This window comes from Anthonomus grandis, chromosome 4 (assembly GCF_022605725.1).
Source record: "Anthonomus grandis grandis chromosome 4, icAntGran1.3, whole genome shotgun sequence".
Classification (NCBI taxonomy): domain Eukaryota; kingdom Metazoa; phylum Arthropoda; class Insecta; order Coleoptera; family Curculionidae; genus Anthonomus; species Anthonomus grandis.
In genome coordinates, this window is record NC_065549.1 from 20265963 (window position 1) to 20287227 (window position 21265).

At 31.9% G+C, this 21265-nt stretch overlaps 2 protein-coding genes across 7 annotated transcripts in view; one reads left to right on the top strand and one right to left on the bottom strand.

The window, feature by feature from the left end:
• The window catches only part of LOC126734882 (ATPase family AAA domain-containing protein 2-like), a 44403-nt gene extending 41291 nt beyond the window's left edge, over positions 1-3112 (bottom strand). Inside the window, exons 1-2 of one of the 3 annotated variants that reach the window (XM_050438706.1) lie at positions 2956-3076; positions 2059-2136 (exon numbers count right to left, since the gene is read on the bottom strand). In XM_050438706.1, coding sequence (XP_050294663.1) covers positions 2059-2115 — 57 coding nt within the window. In that variant the 5' untranslated portion in view covers positions 2116-2136; positions 2956-3076. Of the gene's footprint in view, positions 1-2058; positions 2137-2377; positions 2446-2955 lie in introns of those variants that run through there. The other 2 variants (XM_050438707.1, XM_050438708.1) reach the window with 2 other exon arrangements.
• Positions 3113-4066: 954 nt separating this feature from the next.
• LOC126735353 (transmembrane protein 68) lies at positions 4067-16847 on the top strand. 4 transcript variants are annotated; one of them, XM_050439313.1, is made up of 7 exons: positions 7128-7288; positions 7349-7695; positions 10179-10415; positions 10476-10643; positions 10701-10891; positions 10969-11172; positions 16343-16846. In XM_050439313.1, exons 2-7 carry the CDS (start codon positions 7650-7652, stop codon positions 16475-16477), a joined length of 981 nt encoding a protein of 326 aa, XP_050295270.1. In that variant the 5' UTR covers positions 7128-7288; positions 7349-7649; the 3' UTR covers positions 16478-16846. The 4 variants fall into 4 exon arrangements, with proteins under 4 accessions (XP_050295268.1, XP_050295270.1, XP_050295269.1 ...); XM_050439312.1 differs by having other exon boundaries at positions 7131-7293; XM_050439311.1 differs by lacking the exons at positions 7128-7288; positions 7349-7695 and adding an exon at positions 4067-4169 and having other exon boundaries at positions 16343-16847.
• The last annotated feature ends 4418 nt before the right edge of the window (positions 16848-21265 follow it).

Sequence of the window (21265 nt, forward strand, 5' to 3'; positions counted from 1 at the left end):
TTGTTTCTATTGATTTGAAAAAATAGATATTCAAATATAGAGGCTCAACAAAATTAAACATCTAAGAGGCTATCTTGATTCACACTTGATGTTCATATTTCTTGTGTTACAGGGAAAATACACTATCGGACAAAAGTAGAGCAACAAAGTTCAATTTTATTCATGTTTAAATAAAAAAAATTATTGGGTTGTGATTTTTAGCTAAGCTTAATGTCACACTCCCTATAAACAAATCGGTCCATTGTATCATTAATAAAGTGCATAGGGCCTACCCCATTCCATGAAAAACAACCCCATAAAAATACACTACCTTTACCATGCTTAATTGTAGGTGTTACGTATTTAGGATTAAACCTTGTATTGATTGGTCGCCTCACATTCCTCGTTCCATCAGAATTGAATATTTTGTAGCGCGTTTCATCACTGGATAGAACGGTCATTAACGGTCCAGTTTAAATGCCGGCGTGCAAATACCAACCTTGCTGCTCTATTTCTTATTGAAACTAACGGCTTTTTAGCAGGACGTCTACTAAATAACTTTGCGTCTACTAACCTTCTTTGTACTGTTCATATACCAACCATAATTTCTGGAATTTCGGCAATAATTCGAGGTGCGGACTTCCAAGGATCATTTTGGGAAATCCTTTTGATGCGTCTGTCAGTCATTACTGATGTTTTCCTTGGCCTTCCTGATTTTGTCAACTTCTCTTATGTCCCCTCTCATTATACGATGATATTATTTTGGACACAGTGTACCGGGGTAACTCAAACTGTCTTGAAATATCAGCTTGTTTGTTACCTTCTATGAATCCATTCACAACTCTTGGCTTCAAGTCTTTTGAAATTGGAATTTCTCTCGGCATGATTAATCTTACACAGAAATGTTCAAAAAAACATAAAAATCACCTTACACAATTACTTTATCCCTTTACTTTTGCTAAAACACTTCTTTTGAACAAATTATTTGAATGTTGCTTTACTTTTGACGCATTACTATAAAGCATTTAAACTTAAATGTCAAAATAAAATAATTTGTTTTGATTGCGAAAATTTTTGTTGACACTGATAATCATAACCTACTTTGTAGTTTTAAAACTTAGTGGATTTGTATACATTATCATGCATTTATAATTTTAAAATTGGTATTTGCAAATATTTCTGGAAGTGTTGCTCTACTTTTGTCCGATAGTGTACATTGGCTGTCATGGAAATTCAAAAAGTTTAGTGATATTTTTACTGTGGGAAAACTAAGCACTTTGAATTTTGTTCTTACTCAAAACCATATTACCTATGGTATTGCGATATGGGAGGGGCAAGTAACAACCATCTTGACCAACTTCAAAAGGCTCAAAAATATGTTATAAAATTATTGTATGATAAGAATTATCTCTGACCAACTTTTTGACAAGTGTAAACTCTTTATGTTAGGCGACTCTTTTGTTTTCTTAAGTAAACATGTAGTTCTTAACTTTGTAGTTTCTAAAAAACAAAATTTTTCTTTCGATAAAGCTAACAACATCAGAGAAATACGAAATAACATGGCACAAATTCTCATTACAAGACCTGCTAAAACATGTACACAAGATAGCTTTTATTACCTGGCACCAAAAAGGTATAATATTTTACCGACATAAAAAAAAATATTTTTTTCTTACTGCTTCCTGTTTTATGATGTATCCTAACAAATCTATTATTTTATTAATCTTAATATATTTTAGTAAATCCTTTATCAATACAGCCCTACATTTCCATAACATCCATTACAAAATGTATAATGAAGCTCTTATTACTTCAGATGAGAGAAATACAAAATTAGGTAACTGTTGGTCTCCAATTCGCTTCAATTTTATTATTTGTTTCAAATCATAAGGCTGATAGACTTATCAATACTTTTTTATTGGTGATTTTTACTATTGGGAGCAACAATAATCAAAATAAGGTATACAAGTAAGATTTCATGAAAAATCAAAATTATATATGTGAATGGTTATTTTTATCCCAGTGTTTCTAATAGGTTTGTGGCAATCAAATTATAAAAGACTAAGCCTAATGACATACCCTTGTCCGATGTTGGTGCCTGATTGAGTGAGACTCAGTTCTACGGGTATTCACCATTTTAAAAGCCCTGGAGATGAGCTAGTGACATTAAATCAAAAATATTAATAATAGTATATATAGAAAAAATTATATGATTAAAGTGGTAATATCTGATAATGGTAGGATACATGCAAGAATGTGGGAGGTATGTCATTAGTGTTAAGAGAAATAAAAAGTGCAAACATTTACAAAAGCAGTTCTGGTTAATTTGGTTTTTCAGTGAAGAGTGTAAAGCTGTATAATTGAGGCCAAAAACCAAAAAATCAACTCCATCTAATACCTTTAGCTTTGCCTAAGTTCCTTAGATCTTTTTGTGCCCCTAACTGTTGCGCCACCCAAATCTAGCCCTTACTACTTGAAAGAAGAACAAAGAATATTTAAAGCAAGCACTCACAATGAACTTTATCTAAAAATCAATACACTGGCAAGATCAATGCAGCAAAATTAGGAGACCTGGACAACAAGCCTGTAGAATACTTACGAAATCGTTAAAACGAAACGTAAAGCTTTATTAAAGCCAAAAAATACTTTGAAAGTTACAAGGACAGGTATTTAAATGGATGCACTTTGGTAGCCATTGCAGTTAATAGTAGTATCTGTCATAGCTAAGGAAATTTCACTTTATTGTTACGCATAACGTTTGTTATGTTAAGAACAATCATTATGGTTTTATTAGAGGGTATTCTAGTCTATAATAAAAGGTTATTTCGTGCAAAAGAGGCTTTCAAATAGCTCACAAAATTCAAAACAATAAAGTGCAATAATGGCAACGTAGAATAGTTCATTTAATTATGGTATACCAAAATACTGTATTGCGGTTGTAATGCTTATACGTTAATAAACAAGAGTATAACTTACCAAATCAAAACCAACACGACCACTTTTTTGTTATAAAAACAGAATTTTCTACTCAAGAAAATAAAAAAATCTCTAAACCGAAACCATTTGCCAAGAAACGCCAAATTATCGTCGATTACGCACATTTACATTGGTGCCGGATCGCATTATACCGAATGGTTATTTTCTGCTAAATTAAAAAAAGAAATGTATAACAAAAGCAAAAGGAAATAAAGCTGTTTCTAAACTTTAATATAAGAATATTAAAATTTACAGTTTAGCAGTAAGCTATCATCTTGTGATGTAAAATATATTTTAAAAAAAATTGGTTTAAAATGAAAATAAGTATGGCAACTGCGTAGAACTCTTTTTTCCTTCCTCTTCTTCGTCTTCTTGCTCTAGTTATGACTTCTACCTCAATGGTCAATTTGCCATGTCATGATAATCATGATATACACGATGACTTTAACCGATTCCAAGCGATCTATCGGTTTTAACCGCGGTTAAGCCCTTGGTTCACCTTGAACAGTCCCTTTATAACATAACCAATTGTGTCCGCTTGGACGTGTTTGGTTGAAGTAACTTCGTAATTTGTCAGTTGCCACTATCATAATTTTGTTTGTTTTTAAATAATACCCCAGACGCCAGTAATATTGTATGTAATTAGTTCTTAAACATAAATATCAAAAAAGAAAACTTATTAGCCATAATAAATGTTGCGTCATTTTGAAAAAGGAAATAATTTGTTGTTTGTTTTTATTTTTTCCCGCACTTATTTCAATATCTTTGACATTTGACATTTAGAAAACAGCTCCGGACGTGGGTAATTACTGTTCCAAATTGATGACGTATAAAGGGCTAATTGTTGACGTCACGCATCTCAAGCGGTTATAACTATAACCGCTTGGACGTGTTTGGTTAATACCATTTAGGAACGGTAATTACCGATAGACCGCTTGGAATCGGTTTTTGTAGTGTTTTGCGTTCATACTTTGACGGATGGTTTTGACCAAAGAGACTAGAGACAAGGGGACTGATCTATATGCTAAACGCGTGTGTCCAAAAATTAACGAAAACAAGTTTCAGAAAGTTGCCACATCGGCGCTGTTAGTCAGTGTACCTCTCTCTGATTAGCGGAATCCACCTTTTGATAATGGTAATGATAATCATAATGCAATTTTCGACATTTTCAAGTAATGGACATGCCATTCTTTATAAAGTTGCCTTCGCGTCTGGTAAGTATCTTATACTCCTATCAGTATCAATTACTTTAAGATATATTCTGACAACATTTTTTTATTGAAGGGCAATTTGCATACATGTTTATCTTTTTTAATTACTTAAACAAATACCTCTCACCACTTTCAAAATCTATGTTCATCCTGGGAAGGAATGGGAAGAACAAGGGAAAAAACCTAATATATGCGAAACAGTCTTTGATATATAAAATTCGAAAAATATTTGAAGAATTAAAAAAATGTATTCAAATTTATATAATAATATACTGACCTGTGGAGTCTTAAAAAGAGTTAAAACCCTTTTTTTTCTCTTTTTTTTCTTTTTTCCAGATCAGAAAGAGAGCTGATCGTGCAACAGCGAAAGATAAAAAGCTTTATTTCCATTAAAAATAAACTTAAAACGATTATTTATCAAAAATTCTCTTTTGAAAATGTCAAACTGACGCGAGTGAAAATGAAAACAACGCGCAGAGTAGCCAATCAAACCGAGGCAGTATTAAACCAAGACATAAATCATCATTCACCAATTCCAAAAAAACTATTCTCGTCAACTTTCTCCTTTAAATCGAATAAAATTACTGAGATTAAAAGCGCGTCCGATTATCCTCAAAATCATCCAAATATACCTCTTTACCTTAGATGCATCAGAATTTGAAGTTGAATAATTCTAAAAAAAACTGAGACAGCTAGTTCATAAAAACGTTAAAAAATATGAAATAAACCTCATACTATATAAAGGTGATTTTAACTTCAAGTTCGAAAGGGCATATCAGAAAAACTAGTAGGCCCTTGTGAATTGGGTCTATTTGTGCTAAAAAGGAACACTTGAAAGTAACTAACTAATCCTTGGTTTTGACTCCCACCGAGACGTCTCTATACGTGGAGAGTCACAGCAGACTGTGCCGAACGTATAATTAAAATCCAAATAGACTACATATTGATCAACAAACGTTTTGAAACTTCATTAATGAGGACTAGTACTTGAGCTAATGTCCCATCAGACCACATCCTTCTCATAACAGAAATAAAAATAAAGATCATTAATGGAAAAAAACAACAAGAATCAAGGATAGATGATGAGAGACAGATGCACAAGTAACTAACTAATTCTTGGTTTTGACTCTCACCGAGACGTCTCTATACGTGGAGAGCCACAGGAGACTGTCCTGAACGTTTTGGAACTTCAGTAATGAGAAAATGTACTTGAGCTAACGTCCCATCAGACCACATCGTTCTCATAACAGAAATACAAATAAAGATCATTAATGGGAAAAAGCAACAACAAGAACCAAGGATAGATGATGAGAGACAGAAGCATCAAGTGAAGTGAAGTCAGCAAAGAATTAATTGTCGACGTTAGTCATATAATAACCAATTGAGGAGACGAATGTTAAAACATGGAATGGCATGGACGAAAAGATAATAAATACGGCAAAAATGGATATAAACAATAAAATGGAAAAAACAGAAAAATGGATGATGCTGTAAAAAGAGCAATACGACCGGCAACAATAAATGGCTGAAGGACCAGTGCAAAGAAATGGAACATTTGAAAAAACTACAGACTATAACCTGCACAAGGACATAAGAGAAACAGTTAAAGTTTATTGGCAAGAGATTCTAACATAGATAACAATATTTCTCTAACATACAAAATGAACAAGGATAAATGGCAGAAGATAAAGCATAGAGAAAAGCTATTTGGGAACAACACGTTAGCAATCTTTTTGCAGATGATAGGTCTTAGTTAATTTGGTAGATGATTTGCATGGACCGTCAATTGCAATAGAAGAGATTACTAGATCAATAAATAGCTCGAAAGATAAGAAAATGGTTGAACCAGATTTAGCGCCTGTTGAATTGCTCAAATTACTAGGCAACAAAATTATTAAGAGGCTACAAAGGCTGTTCAACCAAATTTACAACACAGGGATATTCGGAACCAAATGGCTTACATCTCTTTTTATCCCATCAAAAAGGAACAAAGAAGATGTGAGAAGATAGCTGCAAACTAGCTGGCTAGTATGCAGACTATAGTAGTAACTATATAATTTTACACGCCAAAGATTGCAACATCAACTAAGAAAAAAAACGTTTTTTCACTTACCTCGTTATCAGAAATCTCTTCTTCTGTGTCATGTTCGTAATCACTGTCGTTTGAAATTGGTTTCAGCGGAGTTTCCTGATCAGATGTAAATATAAGTAACTTGAAATACCAAAGTTTGGGTACATATACTTGTTCTGAACCGCTACCTAATTTTTTACTTTTATTTACTTTTTTCAGTTCTTTTCTAAATGAACTTCTTAGATTATTTATTTTATTTTTTACTGTATCCACTGTAGCTTTTTCATCGACAGTTTTATAATACTGCAACAATGCAGAATATGCTTGTTCCCGCATTTGTCGGTTGGAATAATGTTTTGATTTTATTTTCCATAAACACGGCTGATTTCTATAAATATCTAACAATCCAGTTATAAATTCAGGTTGGTTTCACCTGTCGCTCATATTTATCCTGTTTAAAACGACAAAATTTCAAAAAAAATTGCTGACCTTCAGTCCAATTTTTAAAATTGATGAAAGTTCTGGCCTTCGGACATAAACTGACAAGAAATCACCATTCACAGTAGGGTTTCTAACGACGGCAGGTCTCGACTTGCAGTCGACTTGCGTGTATGTGGAGAGAACACGCCTCAGGGCTAGATGCCTTCAGGCATCGGCCTGCGGGCGGCCTGTTAGTGAATGGGTGCCTTAAGCCGAAGATAGGCGAGTTTCGACTGGTATTTTGTCGCGGCATTTTTGACATTTCGGTTGTTAGGTGTATTTAAGTCGACGCGGTTAATTTTTATGAACCTAACCAACCTAAAATGTTAATTTTAGCTAAAACTGGAGTTAGGCAATTTGCATATATGCAATATTATATATTTGTGTTCTGTGATTTGCATCTTAAGCCGACGAAATGCGAGTTAGTGTAATTTCTAAATTACATACATTTTTCTCGCCGTAATGCCCTAGCGTGAGGCAACCTTAAGACTTTAATAAACTTGCATCCTACCTACTTCACATTTGTCAATTTGTGTTTGTCCTATAATGTAAAGATGTCAAAATCAGCTGTGTAAGGTATAAACGGTATCTTTATGTACGTTGTTTTTCCAAGTTCTATTTTTTTTTGCAGGGAAAAGTAAAAAACATTAGAATAATTAAACCAATTTTATTAAAAAGTAAAATTGGTAGGACATCTTTTGCAATGTAAACATACGTCAAAAAAATCTCAGCGAGAACTTTCAATGGCTAAAATTATGAGAACTTTTGAATAATTGTAGGACCTTTTTTTTGCTTTAACTACCAATACATCTAATTATTAATGTTTAGGCTGTTAATTACATGTTGGATATTTATGAGATAGAAGATTGATAAGTGTGATAAATATTTATTAGTTTTTCATGTATGAATTCTGGTGAAAAAAGTGTTAGGATATGATAAACATAAATGATATTTTCAACCATATTAAAGACAACACCTGTAAGTATGTAACATAATAATATACCTACCCACTTATTCTATAGTAAGACCATTTCTCACAAAATTATGTGAGTACTTTATTACTGATTTATTTCTTCAATAAATTACAATAATTAATTTTAACTTTTTTGAGAGTGCAACAATACAGTAAGTATTAGAACTGTGTAGTGAATGATTAATGATGATGAATATAAATGAATTTGTGCAATTCTTATTAATGATTAGTTTAGTTTAATTAAAATCCTTTGTTAGAATGGAATCCATACAAAATAAATTCTTACTTGATGAGAGGTTCTCTTTTGATCATAAGTTTATTTTTCTCTTGCTGCTAATATTACTACTTAAGAAACATTGACAGTTTTCAGTGTATGAAGATAGCAGACAATGAATTGGAATATGGTTGAATCACAAGATAGTTCATCAATTTATACCCAGTTTTTACTTTATAGTTTTTAAACAAGTTGTAACATACTTTTACATATGTTATAGAAAAGTATTTAGAAGATACATCCAGTCATGGAAATTATAATTTTTATATATCAAATTATAGACTCTTATCATCTAATTTTCTGGCAAGTCATTTTTGGCCTCTGCTGGGCTTTATTTCTTTTTTAAATTCTTGTAATAATTGTGCAACTCTCTGTATCAGTTTTTTCTTTTTAATAACTACTTAAAACATCTTAATTACTATAAATATAAATAAATCTCCAAATTTAAAATGTGCTTTATTATCAACCATTCGTAAATCACATGTCAAATAATTAACAAATTTGACCTTTATAGATCAGTGATTTTTTTTATTAAAGTGATTCTTAAAAGATGCAAAAGCAAATTAAATAGGACTAGGAGGGAACCTGGCATGGTATTTAAAAATAAGAATTGAAATCCCTATAATACAAATAGATCAGTATTACAATTTTTTGTCACAAAGATTGCTGTACAAGATGTTCTCTGACTTGCATAAACAATAAATACAAATACTGCTTTTTTCTTTCTTCTACCTGTCTATAGGCTATAATATAGACAAATTGAATTACACATCAATTTATTGCAATAGAAAAAAAGATCTTTTATTAACTAACATAATGAATGTTACATTACTAATATAGTTTTATTTTATCTACCTTAGATAATTTATTATTAATTGAAATAAGTAATTTAGCAAAACTTATACATTTTATATATTTATGTATGCACAAAGAATAATCCTAGTAAATCATTAAATTGACATATTTTTTTAACAACATTTAAATGTAAACTTATGCACTTTTCATTAATAAATAGATTATTATTAATTTATTATGATCTTTTAGGCAAAATTAATTGTCGACTTCTGAAGTAATAATATGTTTCCAAGTAGGTACTATAAACAATGCTCTTTTTCTCATTCTATATTAGCACCCAAGCCATTTACTGTTTCTATAATAGTCCCATGATTTGTTGTTTTCCCAGATTAATAAAAAGTTTCTTTTAATTTTACTAACATTTCTATCTCCACATTAAAATTTTAATATTTGTATAGGCACTGCTATAAGGGTGGTAATTAAAGAAACAAAAGAAAATTAAAATACACATTTAAGTATCTGCAATATAGGTTTCGAAATCAGGTGGCTTAAAAGAAATTAAAAAGAAGCACCTTACCAAGTAAGAAGAATGTTATTAGATATTGATACATACAAAAATTGATACATATGTTTCAAAAATATTTATTTATATAACAAAAATCTAGAAGAGAAAAACACAAATCAGTAGTATATCTTTCTTAATCTTTTTTATGACACATGTTTTGTCTTACATAGGCATTATCATTTCTATCCCTTTAGCATATCATTTTTGTTATTGTTGCATGTGCTCACATATCATCGAGCTCTGACTATGGCTTTGTAAGGTGTTACCATCATTACAAAATTTAAAAAAATATATTATTGATTGTGTTTGTATCTAATCTTAATAATTACAGATCTGTTATTTAATGAATCATTCAATCCTTTCCCACATTCATTTTAAAACTATTTTCAAATTTTTCAGGTTGGTGGAGTTACTATGAACTTTAAAATGAGAAGTGTACATATTTAAAAAAAAAGATTGGATATGTGCCAGCCTAAGAAGTCTTGTTATTTAACATATATTAGGCATTATTTTTGAGTGGCCTCTGTTTTACATACTAATCCCAGTTTAAGCAAAAATCTAGCTACATAATGAAATTACTTTCAAATTGAGTTTTAATCCTAATATGGAATAGATTTTTGATGGCATGAAAATTGACCACTTCTAGTTTACTCCTAAATAAATGTCAAGTGAATGTCTAGAAAAGGAAAAAGCTGAAGCAAAGCCCACAAAATGCCAAGATCTGTCAAATATTAACCCATATTACATCTCTTTTGTACCTGCAATTTTTTATTACAATTTTTGAAGATTTACCAAACTAAACTCACATCATTACTTAATGCATAATATATTGAATACATAACTTTTAATTGCAGTTGACTACATAGATATAGATTACTCACTATGGCTGACTTGGTGCTTAGCTCCACTTTTGGTAACCTTTCTTCTGCCTGCTGTAATAGGCTTATTGTTGTACATAAGTGCTTTTACTCTTTATGTGTACAAATTGCACTGGAACCACTTACGAACAGTTATTATTGGTGGAGACAAATGGGAAGCTGCCAGAAAATGTGTAGCAGCTATGTGGGATGCTCATGGTTGGATATGGCATGGTATAAATTTGCGATAATATTTAATACGAATTTTTAGAATTCATTTAGTTTATTTTCTAGGTTATGAGATACAAGGCCTAGAAAACCTGCCTGAAACTGGTCCAGCTTTAATCATTTACTATCATGGTGCAATTCCTATAGATGTTTATTATTTTTTAGCTAAAATCTACCTCACTAGAAATAGGATAGTTCATACAGTGGCTGATCATTTTCTTTTTAAAATCCCAGGTAAAAATTTGTGACTTGATGGATGTTAAGCACCATCCTTATTTTGTCTTCTCTAAGGTTTTTCCATCCTCTCAGAATGTATGAAAGTAATCCCAGGGACAGTGCAATCATGTTCTAAACTTCTAAAGGAAGGAAATTATTTAGCAATTGCACCAGGGGGTGTTTTTGAAGCTCAGTTTAGTGTAAATTATAATTTAATGTGGAAAAGACGATTGGGATTTGCAAAAGTTGCCATAGACTCAAAAGTGGTGTGTATGCTTAAAGAATTATTGTTAAAGTAATAACAGGAAGTGAAAATTATGTTATGTAGTATTTTTTGTTGTAGCCAGTTATTCCAGTGTTTACTGAAAATCTACGTGAAGCATTTAGAACTTTAAGTGTGGGCCGAAGATTTTTTTTGAAGTTGTACTCATGGACGAAATTTCCATTTGCTCCTATATTTGGAGGATTTCCTGTTAAAATGGTCACTCATATAGGTGCACCGATTTATTATGTACCTGATTTGACTCCAGAAGCATTACAAAGACAGGTAAGCCGAGAAAATGAATTAAGGTGAAGTAAAGGTTGGGACAGTTATTTTTAGATCTAGGGCTCCATTAATACTATCAATTTTAAAAAGACCTTATTTGATGACTGCAACCATATTTTTTTAAAAGGTAAAATACGATTTTCACGAGCTGGTCTGTCTGCTTGACAGTGGCTAGGAGTCGAATTTTATGCCATTACCGAGTATTCTGACGTTCGCTTGCTAATCTGGATATTTCTTGTTTCGGTTCTTGGGGTTGACCAGATCTGATAATATTATTGTAGAATAAGGGCGACAAATATGGAAGAATTTTTTACTTTTTTTAAAACTGCAAAATTATAAGAACTTTTTTATTTTTTTAACACAAAAATATTAAAAGTAATTAAAAAACATGTTATATTAAGCTATTATAACTTTTATTTGTAAAAAATAAAAACGTTTCAAAAATCGTAATAAAAAAACTAAAATATTAATATTTCCCTTTTTTAAAAATAGGGTCACAAATATGGAATACTTAGAAAACTAAACTAAATACTAAATTTATTGGCAGAAATCGCAAATATAAATGCCAGATACATATGAGGTACATTGCAAATGACACCATGAGTTGCAGGATTTGCACTGTATCCACTGTTTTTCGGATTTTTTGCTTTCCAAAAACTTTCCACCACAAAACAAGCACTCTGGATTATCAGAAACATCCGAAACTTTTTTTTTTGTCTTACGCTTAGCTTGACTTCTTGATGAGATGGCTGTTGACGTGCTGGGAGTATCGGAATCAGTCAAGCTTGTTTTACTCTGCCCAATTTGTTTTTTAACTTGAAGTTTTGATGTAGTTGAAACAAATGCTTTTGCGGCTGATTCCAATTCTGTTTTGTAAGGTAACGCAGTTATTACGGCAGCTTTCCCTGCTTTTCGTCCTTGGTTGCTGATTTTTTTACAAATAATTGGGACAAGCGAGACCATCTCAGGAGTTACAATATTTGTTGGTGGCGTCGGATTTTCAGTATCTTGAGGTACCGGAAGAGGGACAGCATCATCAACTTCATCTTTTTCGATAGTTTCGGAGGCAAGAAAGTCAGATTCACGAAAGACATTTGGATTAAGGGGAAAAATTCCGGTGGCTTTAAAACCATTAACAGCAATCTCACCATGCTGAACTCTTAAATAAGCCTTGCCGAAAATTTCCATCACATCAAATGCAGTTACTGGTCTGGCATTTTGTCGTACCCACGTTCTTATCTCCTCACTGTAATGAGCTTTGAATGGTCCCATAAAAGATGTGTCAAGGGGCTGAAGTTTATGTGTTGAATGTGGCGGTAAGCACACAATCGTAACATTATTTTCTCTGGCCATATTAATGACATCAATATTGCGAGTTATGACCGTCTAATACGAGCATAACTGAAGATTTAAGTGTAGGCTTTACTGTCGCTACAAAGTGTTCAAACCATTTTGTAAAAATGTTATTTTGTATCCACCCTGATGGATGAAATTCGAACTTTGTCCCAGGTGGAGCCCCCTTTGTAAGCTGCAGGCTTCAGTTTTTTCTGGGGAATATAACTAAGGGTGGAACAAAATTGCTCCCTGCACTCATACAAAATACTACTGTAATTAGTGAGCCTCGTTCTGCGGAAGTCATGCTACCAATTTGTCGTTTACCTTTACGTGCAATTACTTCTGGTATCTTTGAAGGCACTATAGAGAGACCACTCTCGTCAACGTTAAAAACGCGGTCTGATGAATAGTTATGTTTTCCATATTCATTCGTTAAGATAGTAAAAAATGACTGAACGTTTTCTTTGGAAGAGCCCTTGGCTCTAGCAAAAGATGTGCCTGTAGGTCTTCTAAATGACAATGTATCTGAGTGCCGTCTCATAAACAGCCTAAGTCAGCCTTTTCCAGCTGTTTCTTTGCTAAAAGGATTTGGCAGATTATTTTTAACAGCAAGCTGATATGCTATATTCCTTATGTCGTTTCTGGTTAAACCAAAATACTTACTTTCCATATGAAGTAAGTACCTTATAAGTTCATCTTCTAGTTCTTTTGTAAGCACTGTTGGTCGACCTAATTTTGTTTCAGCAGAGATATCTGGATCTTCGTTTTTCTGACAGTGTCTAAAAAGGGTTGTTCTGGGAACATTGAAAGTTTTGGCTGCCTGCAGGTACCCCATTTTCTGTTCCTTAACAGCACAAATTGCTTGTATCATATCATTTTTTTTCATAACATTTTCTTCTCGATGTACCTTATGACGCCATACTAAAATTTAAAAAAATCACATAGTTCTATTTCATCATATAAAAATTGAGGTTTCTAACGCAGAGTACAAGCACAAGATTTAATAGGTTTACAATGGCCTCTCTTCTGTTTATTACTTTTTTTGCTTTTTTAGTTACAATAATTGTTATTGATATATTATTTAGTATAAAAGCAAATTTAGAAATGCTTTTATAGCAACAAAATATCACTATTTTAGTATTCTTAATGGGATACTAATATGGAATACTATTCTATATTTGTGGCTCAAAAAATTCCATATTAGTGACCCTCATAACCTAATCTTAAAATATTCTAAAAAATATTTTTATGTTAAAAAACAAACTTACCTAAAAACTATTGTAAACTATGATGTTTGAACTGTCACAAATGCACAACAGTTTGAATAAAAAATAAGTATTTTATCGCTAACACACGGAAACAGCAAGATCTGCAAAACTTTTATGATGCCGAAAAAAAACGAGTGTCCATGGTGAACCAACAAAACAAACTAGAGACGGACCGATCGAAAAAAAACTTTAGATGAATGCACTTCGACACTTACAACGTGCAATTAATAGAGGGCGCTTGCTACTTTTTCTGGTTTACAACTATTCCATATTACTGACCTATTCCATATTTGTCGCCCTTACTCTATAGGTTTATTTGCGTTTTCCATATTCACTTCTTATAGGTAGTTTGCAGAAAACTGCAATATATAGATCCGTTTTTTGTGTTTTATATATAATTTGTTCGATTTTTCTACTTGGGGTTTAAATATTAGTTTTATGTTCGCTTTAATATTCTTGTTTTAGTATTTTAAAGCATATTTTTATTAACATTCATTCTAGTTATAATGGGTATAAATAAATAAATAGTGGGAACGTGTCATTCCTAAAAATAAATATTAATAATTTTGTATTCCTTTTTATTATCTTTTAGGGATGTATAATGCAGTTTTAAATTGGAAAGATTTTGCGTCTTGGCATTTGAAATAAGTAGTGATGTTAGGGCTAGAGCCAAGAGTCAAAATATTAAAATTCTAAGCATGTATTTATTATTTGAATTGTCGAAACAGTGGGCTGCCAAGGCAGTTGTGCATATAGGTCTCCTGATGGACCCGTCATGCCCGAATATTTATTATTTAAAATATTGTAAAATGATTGGTGCGGCTTTATATAGGTTTACCAAAAATTAGCGAGTCATACGATCATAGTAATATTTACCATTAACTGTAAGATAGCATGAATTGAAAACTTAGCACAGGCATCTGGGTAACTATAAGTGAAACAAAGATACTTAAATAAATTAGGGTAGGTAAATTTTCGACTGCTTATGCATTGCAAAATGCCCTAAATGATATTTCTGTGAAAAGTTATATAGTAGTTAAAGTTATAACACTTATTATTATAGTAAATGCCATTATGAAGTAGGACCTGTGCCAGTTTTTTTAATTAAAATATTTTATTATTAGTTATTTTAATTAAATTAAAATATATTATCTCATTTTTAAATAAAGGAATTGTTTTGTTATTAGCATATACTTAAGTGGTACAGAATTTCAGACAATGTGAAAGAATTATTGACTTTAAATGACATTTATTTAATGAATATAAACTATTAATTGACTACCTACAAATCAAGGAGACTGGATATAAGGAGGCTGATCTCCGCGCTTCCCTAATGACGCATACGCAAAATTGAACGATAACTGAGTTCGCTGAATAGCCACCTCGGCGCTGTTGGTCAGAAGTGTGCCTCGCTCTGTTTGTCTACTCTGCGTGTTGTTTGTATTTTCACTCGCGTCAATTTAACGTTTTCAAAAGACAATATTTGATAAATAATCGTTTTAAATTCATTTTCAATGGGAATAAGGCATTGTAACGTTCGAGGTTGCAAGATTGGTTCTCATTCTGATCAGGAAAAAATCAGAAAAAAAAGGTTTTAACTCTTTTTAAGACTCCACAGGTCAGTATATTGTATACGTATGAATAATTCTTCATGTATTTTTCGAAATTTATGTTATATATCAAAAACTGTTTCGCATAAATTATCGTTTTTTTTTTCGTTTGTGCAGGATGAACATAAATTTTGAAAGTGGCGAGAGGTATTTGATTACATTAAAAAAGGTAAACATGTGTGCAAATTGCACTTTTCTAAAAAAAATGCTGTCAGGATATATCGTAAAGTAATTGATCCTGATGGGAGTATAAAATACTTACCAGACACGAAGGCAACTTTACGAAAAATGGCATGTCCATTACTTGAAAATGCCGAAAATCGCATTAACATTATTAAAAGGTGGGTCCAGCTAATCAGAGTGAGGTACACCTCTGACTAACATCAGACAGATCAGTCTCCTTATCTCTAGTCTCCTTGCTACAAACAAACAAATAACTTATGATATGGCGCCTCGCGACCTCCACGTGTTTTTTTTTAAGTACTATATTATTTCGTCCTCCTCCTTTATGAGTCGTGGATTCGCTCCGAAATTACGCCTTGCCTTTCTTCGTCGTATAATTTTGGCATGTGCCAAGTAATACATACGATTAAAACACTATTTATTTTCTCTTTGGTGCCGAACCTAAACAGTGTTCTCCTGAAACCATTTAGAGATAAAACTAGAAATCTGTTTGGGGTCATTATCCTATTCGAATGCAAACCTTGTGGCATCTTCTTTTTCAGAATCTGACTATGTTATTATATGTAATTCGCCAGAAGGCGGAATTTAAATGATGCAAAAAATTAAAAAGATTTTTCTTATAACTTTGCCATATTTCATACTGTATCTTTACGGTTTCTAAGACCAGACTATTAGGCTCAGTATTGAGCTACTCCGTACATAATATAAAATATTTTCTTTACAGCCTTATACATGTGTGTATTTTTTTTTAACTTAAATAACTATTTTTTTAAGGTTGCCCAGTCACTGGAAGAACTAATTGAAACCCATCAACGTTTACCGGGTAACATCCTGCTGTCAATATTGGAAAGAGTACCATATTTTAGACAACGATTTAAAAAGAACCGCAACTCAAGCCATGTTGACTGAAAAAAATCATGCAAGGTTAACGATTTGATAATATGGCAATTACATAACGATTTGATCTCTTTTTGCCACAATTACGTATTTATACTGTCGTATTTTTTGAGGTCAAAAATTACTCGTTTATCAGGATTATGATAAAAAAGTTACATGAGCATATCCATATTACCAATATAACTTATTATATAAAATAGTTTATGCTTTTTAAAATGTCAGTGATCTACTTTTTTAAAAATCTATTTTTGTGATTCAAATATTTTGATGTTTTATTTAATTATATTTGTGAACGGCCTATTCACATTCAGACTCGATTCAGGTTATTTTATCAGTCTGATTAATGTTTCATATACGTGCTATACACATATTTTTATATAGAATTATTTATTTCTTCGTTACCATAAGTTATATTAGGTTTTAAATGTACTTAAAACGACATTCAAAATAAAGTACATTATATTTTTGACAATTTCTTTTATTTAAAAATATATATATTGGAAACAGCTGCATAATTGTTCATTTTGGTACAAGTATTTTTGTGTGATAAATCGGCACAGCCCGCTTGGCACGACCGGCAGATTTTGATAATTATGTAAACAAACTCGACGGTTGTTTAGTTTGGCTGTTGGTTAATTTGAATGTTTGCGTTTGTTTGTATGATGTCTGGCGAGCTTCTGATTGAAAGCGTCAGAGTAGATATATTTTTATATGATCCGAAAGATCATGACATGTGAAGTTTTGAGAACATCTTTTTTAAATAGATACATATCTATGAATTTACTTAAATAGGTACCATTTTATCAGCATTTTCTCCTACATCTTAGATTAGTTAATATATAAGTAATTAATCATTACTTATATATTATCATTGCCTCTCCCAAATTAATCATTGCCTCATATTCCGAGTACTTTAAAATAATAAAAAAAAAAAAATGCGTTTCTCTTCTTTGATGGTCATGGTCCAAGCTGTTTTACAAGCCTACGCGTATCTAGAATGCAAATTCAATGGGCGCCCTGCTTAATCCCGCAATGAGTAATAAGTGCCGCGTAAATATAAATTAGACTGTAAATTAGAGGAATGTCAATTTCGTTTCCAAGGAAAATAACTGGTTTAATATTTTTAGCATTTCCCCTTCGTTTAAATGTGAATTAAGACACTTGATGCACAAAAATAGTAAATGATTTATTATATACATACACACTAAACTCAATGACTCAAAGACTACTAAGTACACAATTTGTGTTTAGTAGTATGTTTATACCAAATTGAATAAGTTTAGATAAGCAAAATAATACAATGATAATCAGTACCACTCCAGCCAGGGGAAGTTTCTGTCAGCCGGTGGAAATCAGGCATTATATGCGAACATTGTCGAATATGGTGATCAGGGAGATGAGAGTGATATATTTTGAGAGATTTTATAGCATGCAAACTAGGCAATGAAATATACAGACATACCGGAAATGTGAGCTCCTTTAAATCACTGAAACTCCGGCGACAGCAATCAGGATATCCCTGGTCAACTACACATCTTGTAGTATAAAAATTTTATTTGCATGACATCAGTTGATTCAGTTGAGAATATATACTACCTAATGTTTGATGAGAAGTATCCGTGATATGTAGTCATAAGGTAGGAATACAAACCTAGTAAGGACTTTAATTAGGTAGATAATTTTCTTGATAACTGCTCAGCGTGACTGACTTAGAAAAAAAAAGTACATTCTACCTATGTACCAGGGAATAAGTAGATCGCAAAAAATGTCACTTATGAGCCACATCTAAGTGGAGGCTCATCAGATCTAAAAGCAAAGTTCATGTTTTAAGTCTTGGAAATGTTGAGGCTAAGTCTGTTACCCAAAACCCAGTCAGTTATATGATTTTGCATGCTGCGAAACACATTTGCTAGAGGGTCAGCAGGATGGTGTGCCTCCCATTAGTTCGTTCCATCATCTGCAAATATTATCAGGTTTGGATTCTCGTGAATATTGGACAGGTTATATGTGAGTTATACCTATTAAAAGAGAAGTGGTCCTAATTCCGGCCTTTAAGGGACACGTACTTGGGACCATGCTTCAGATTTTCAGTATTTGAGCAATCGCCGTTAAGAGTAATATACATAGATAAGATTGTCTTATATATTAATATTGTAATCTAGATTGTCACGGTCACACTGTTAGGATCAAAACTGTAGAAACCTAGCTTCTTGATTAATATGTCATGTGACATACAATCAAACGCTTTCGTGAGATCATAGAAGGAAGTAAATGAATCGAGACCAGCCTCCCACAGTGCATTTGTCAAAATTTCTACAAAGTTGTTTATTGCAGCAGTACTTGATTTTGTATTTCCATAAACCGTTTTAACAACTATACTGGCTTTGTAAGAAAAGGTGGTTTTCTTTGAACAAGTTATTTATTTAATTTTTCAGGGTGGATTTGATCTTAGATAGAGTGGATATGCGAGCAAGGTTATGGGGCGACGGTTAGAAAGTTCATCAGCTGCTCTTCTTATCTTTTTTTAATACCTTGGGAAAGGTGCCATGGACTATACAGAGATTAATAAGAAAGAAAGAAAGAAAGAAAGAAAATGTGCTATATTACGTAAGACAAAACAAAATCTTGTGTACAAGCATCCTAAAAATTAAAAAATTCCAGATTCACTTTAAATTTCAAATTTCAAACAAACATAACATCTAAAACACTTTACCATAAAATTTATACACATTACCAAAATTAATTATAACAAAACAGATTGAAAAAATAAAAAAAAAACATCTTTTTGATAAATTTGATTAAAAAATAAGTAAAACTGTCAATAAAACAGAATTTAGAGGAAGTAAATTAAAATATTTAATAGGAAACAAAACTAAAACACTAAAATGTCAGAGCACAGGTCAAAAGATATCATTAAAAAAATCGCCATATGCCCTGGATAATAAAAGTGATTTTAATTTCTTTTTGAATTTCTTAACTTCTAAAATTTGTCTGATACATAGCCATTTTTACTGCAAAGCATCCTGAGGATAATTTTGATGCAAGATTTAGGATATGATCTTCGAAGCGAAGGCGACCATCAATGGTAATACCAAGGAACTTACAGCTTTCTTTGTTTTGCAAGGGGGAGTTTTCACTAAACATAAGGCCCTGAACGTCACACTTAAATCCCATAATAAAGGATTTGCCCACATTAAATACAAGCCTGTTTGCAGCACACCACTCCGATAAAATCTTAAGATCCTTAAAAACCTGGGCTCTAACATAATCAGAATCTCTATGATTCCATAAAATGGTGGTATCATCAGCAAACTGAACCACTTTGCCCTGCAGTTTTAATAAACCCAAATCATTTACATAGAGCAAAAATAATAGTGGTCCTAACACTGAACCATGAGGTATTCCAGTTTTAAGAGATATGGAATCGGATAAACATCCAGATACTGTAACTCTTTGGGTACGATTAGACAGATAGGATACTAAGAGGACAAATTATCCCATGCTTCCGGGTTTTCATAATTTTGGTTGTAATTCCTACTACCGAATAACTAAAAGTTGTTTCGTAAAAACAGAATGAACCAATAACATGGTTAAAAATTGTTCATAGATTTTTTCTTGCATTGATATATTAGAAATATCATTGTCACAAATATTTACACAAAAACTATTGAATTGTTGATCATTCACTAGGGTTTTCTAGAGAGTTTAATGCTTTGAATTTTGTTTTCTAATATTGCACATGGCTGTTTGTGATCTGGAAGCCTTATTTATGACATTGTCATAAATAAGTCATGCATGTCTTTTAGTTTCCCGAATCTTAGTTTAATATTTAGATTTTTAGTTTTTTACATGAGCCGGGGACGAGAGCTGGATAACGCTTACTAAAAAATGGGGAGTACGAAGCCTGTCGGTATCAACCTAAACTTACCATTAAATCAATCAACAGTCTTCTGATGGCTATCCACTCTGGTTTTCGGTGGAAAACAGGACTCAAGGGAATCAATAAGTATCTGCAAATTTTTGAAATCTGACGTCGATGTGAATATGTGATTCAGTATTAAAATCCCAGTTCACTTCCTCCACGTAGTTATACAACATGAAAAGACCCTCCCGCGTAATTGGTCTATAAGTGGACCTTCAATGCAAGCTCCCTTCCGAGTGGTAAAGTCAAATGATTTATTAAAGCCAAAGAATTGCAACAAAAAACAAAGCTGTTTAGAATTACTATAATTAAGATGAAATTTAACATGTGCGTAAAACTTTTTATTGAAAATCATGGAATACTCACATTGGCAAGTATTTTTTTTTGGAAATTATCAAACAAATGTTCTGTTTTTGATAAAACCATTTGCCTCTTGCTGTTCGTTGTATTGGTGTTGATTTAAACGGAATTTTTGGATATAATTACAAAATCCTTTTAATTGTTTACGAATTTTATTAAGTCTAGCAATATGCTAAAGTTTATCAACTTATTCTAAGAGAATATGTTGGTGAACCAAACCAACTGCATTAGTACCTATGTTAGGGTTTAGCTAGTATTATATTATAGCTAGTACTTATAAATTTACAGCTTAAAAATTAAAATATTGTATTAAAAAAATATATAAAATTAAATAATTTAATATGTAAACAAACATTAGCTTTTTTTTGGTAATTTTTCAATAATTATAATAACTCTCAAGTAGGTTTTGACAAAACGTTCTTGCAGAATTATCACGTTATTAAAAATAACCAAAAAAATTAAATATATTAATGGGTAAAACTATATTAACTACACAATGAATAAATTAAGCACATAGA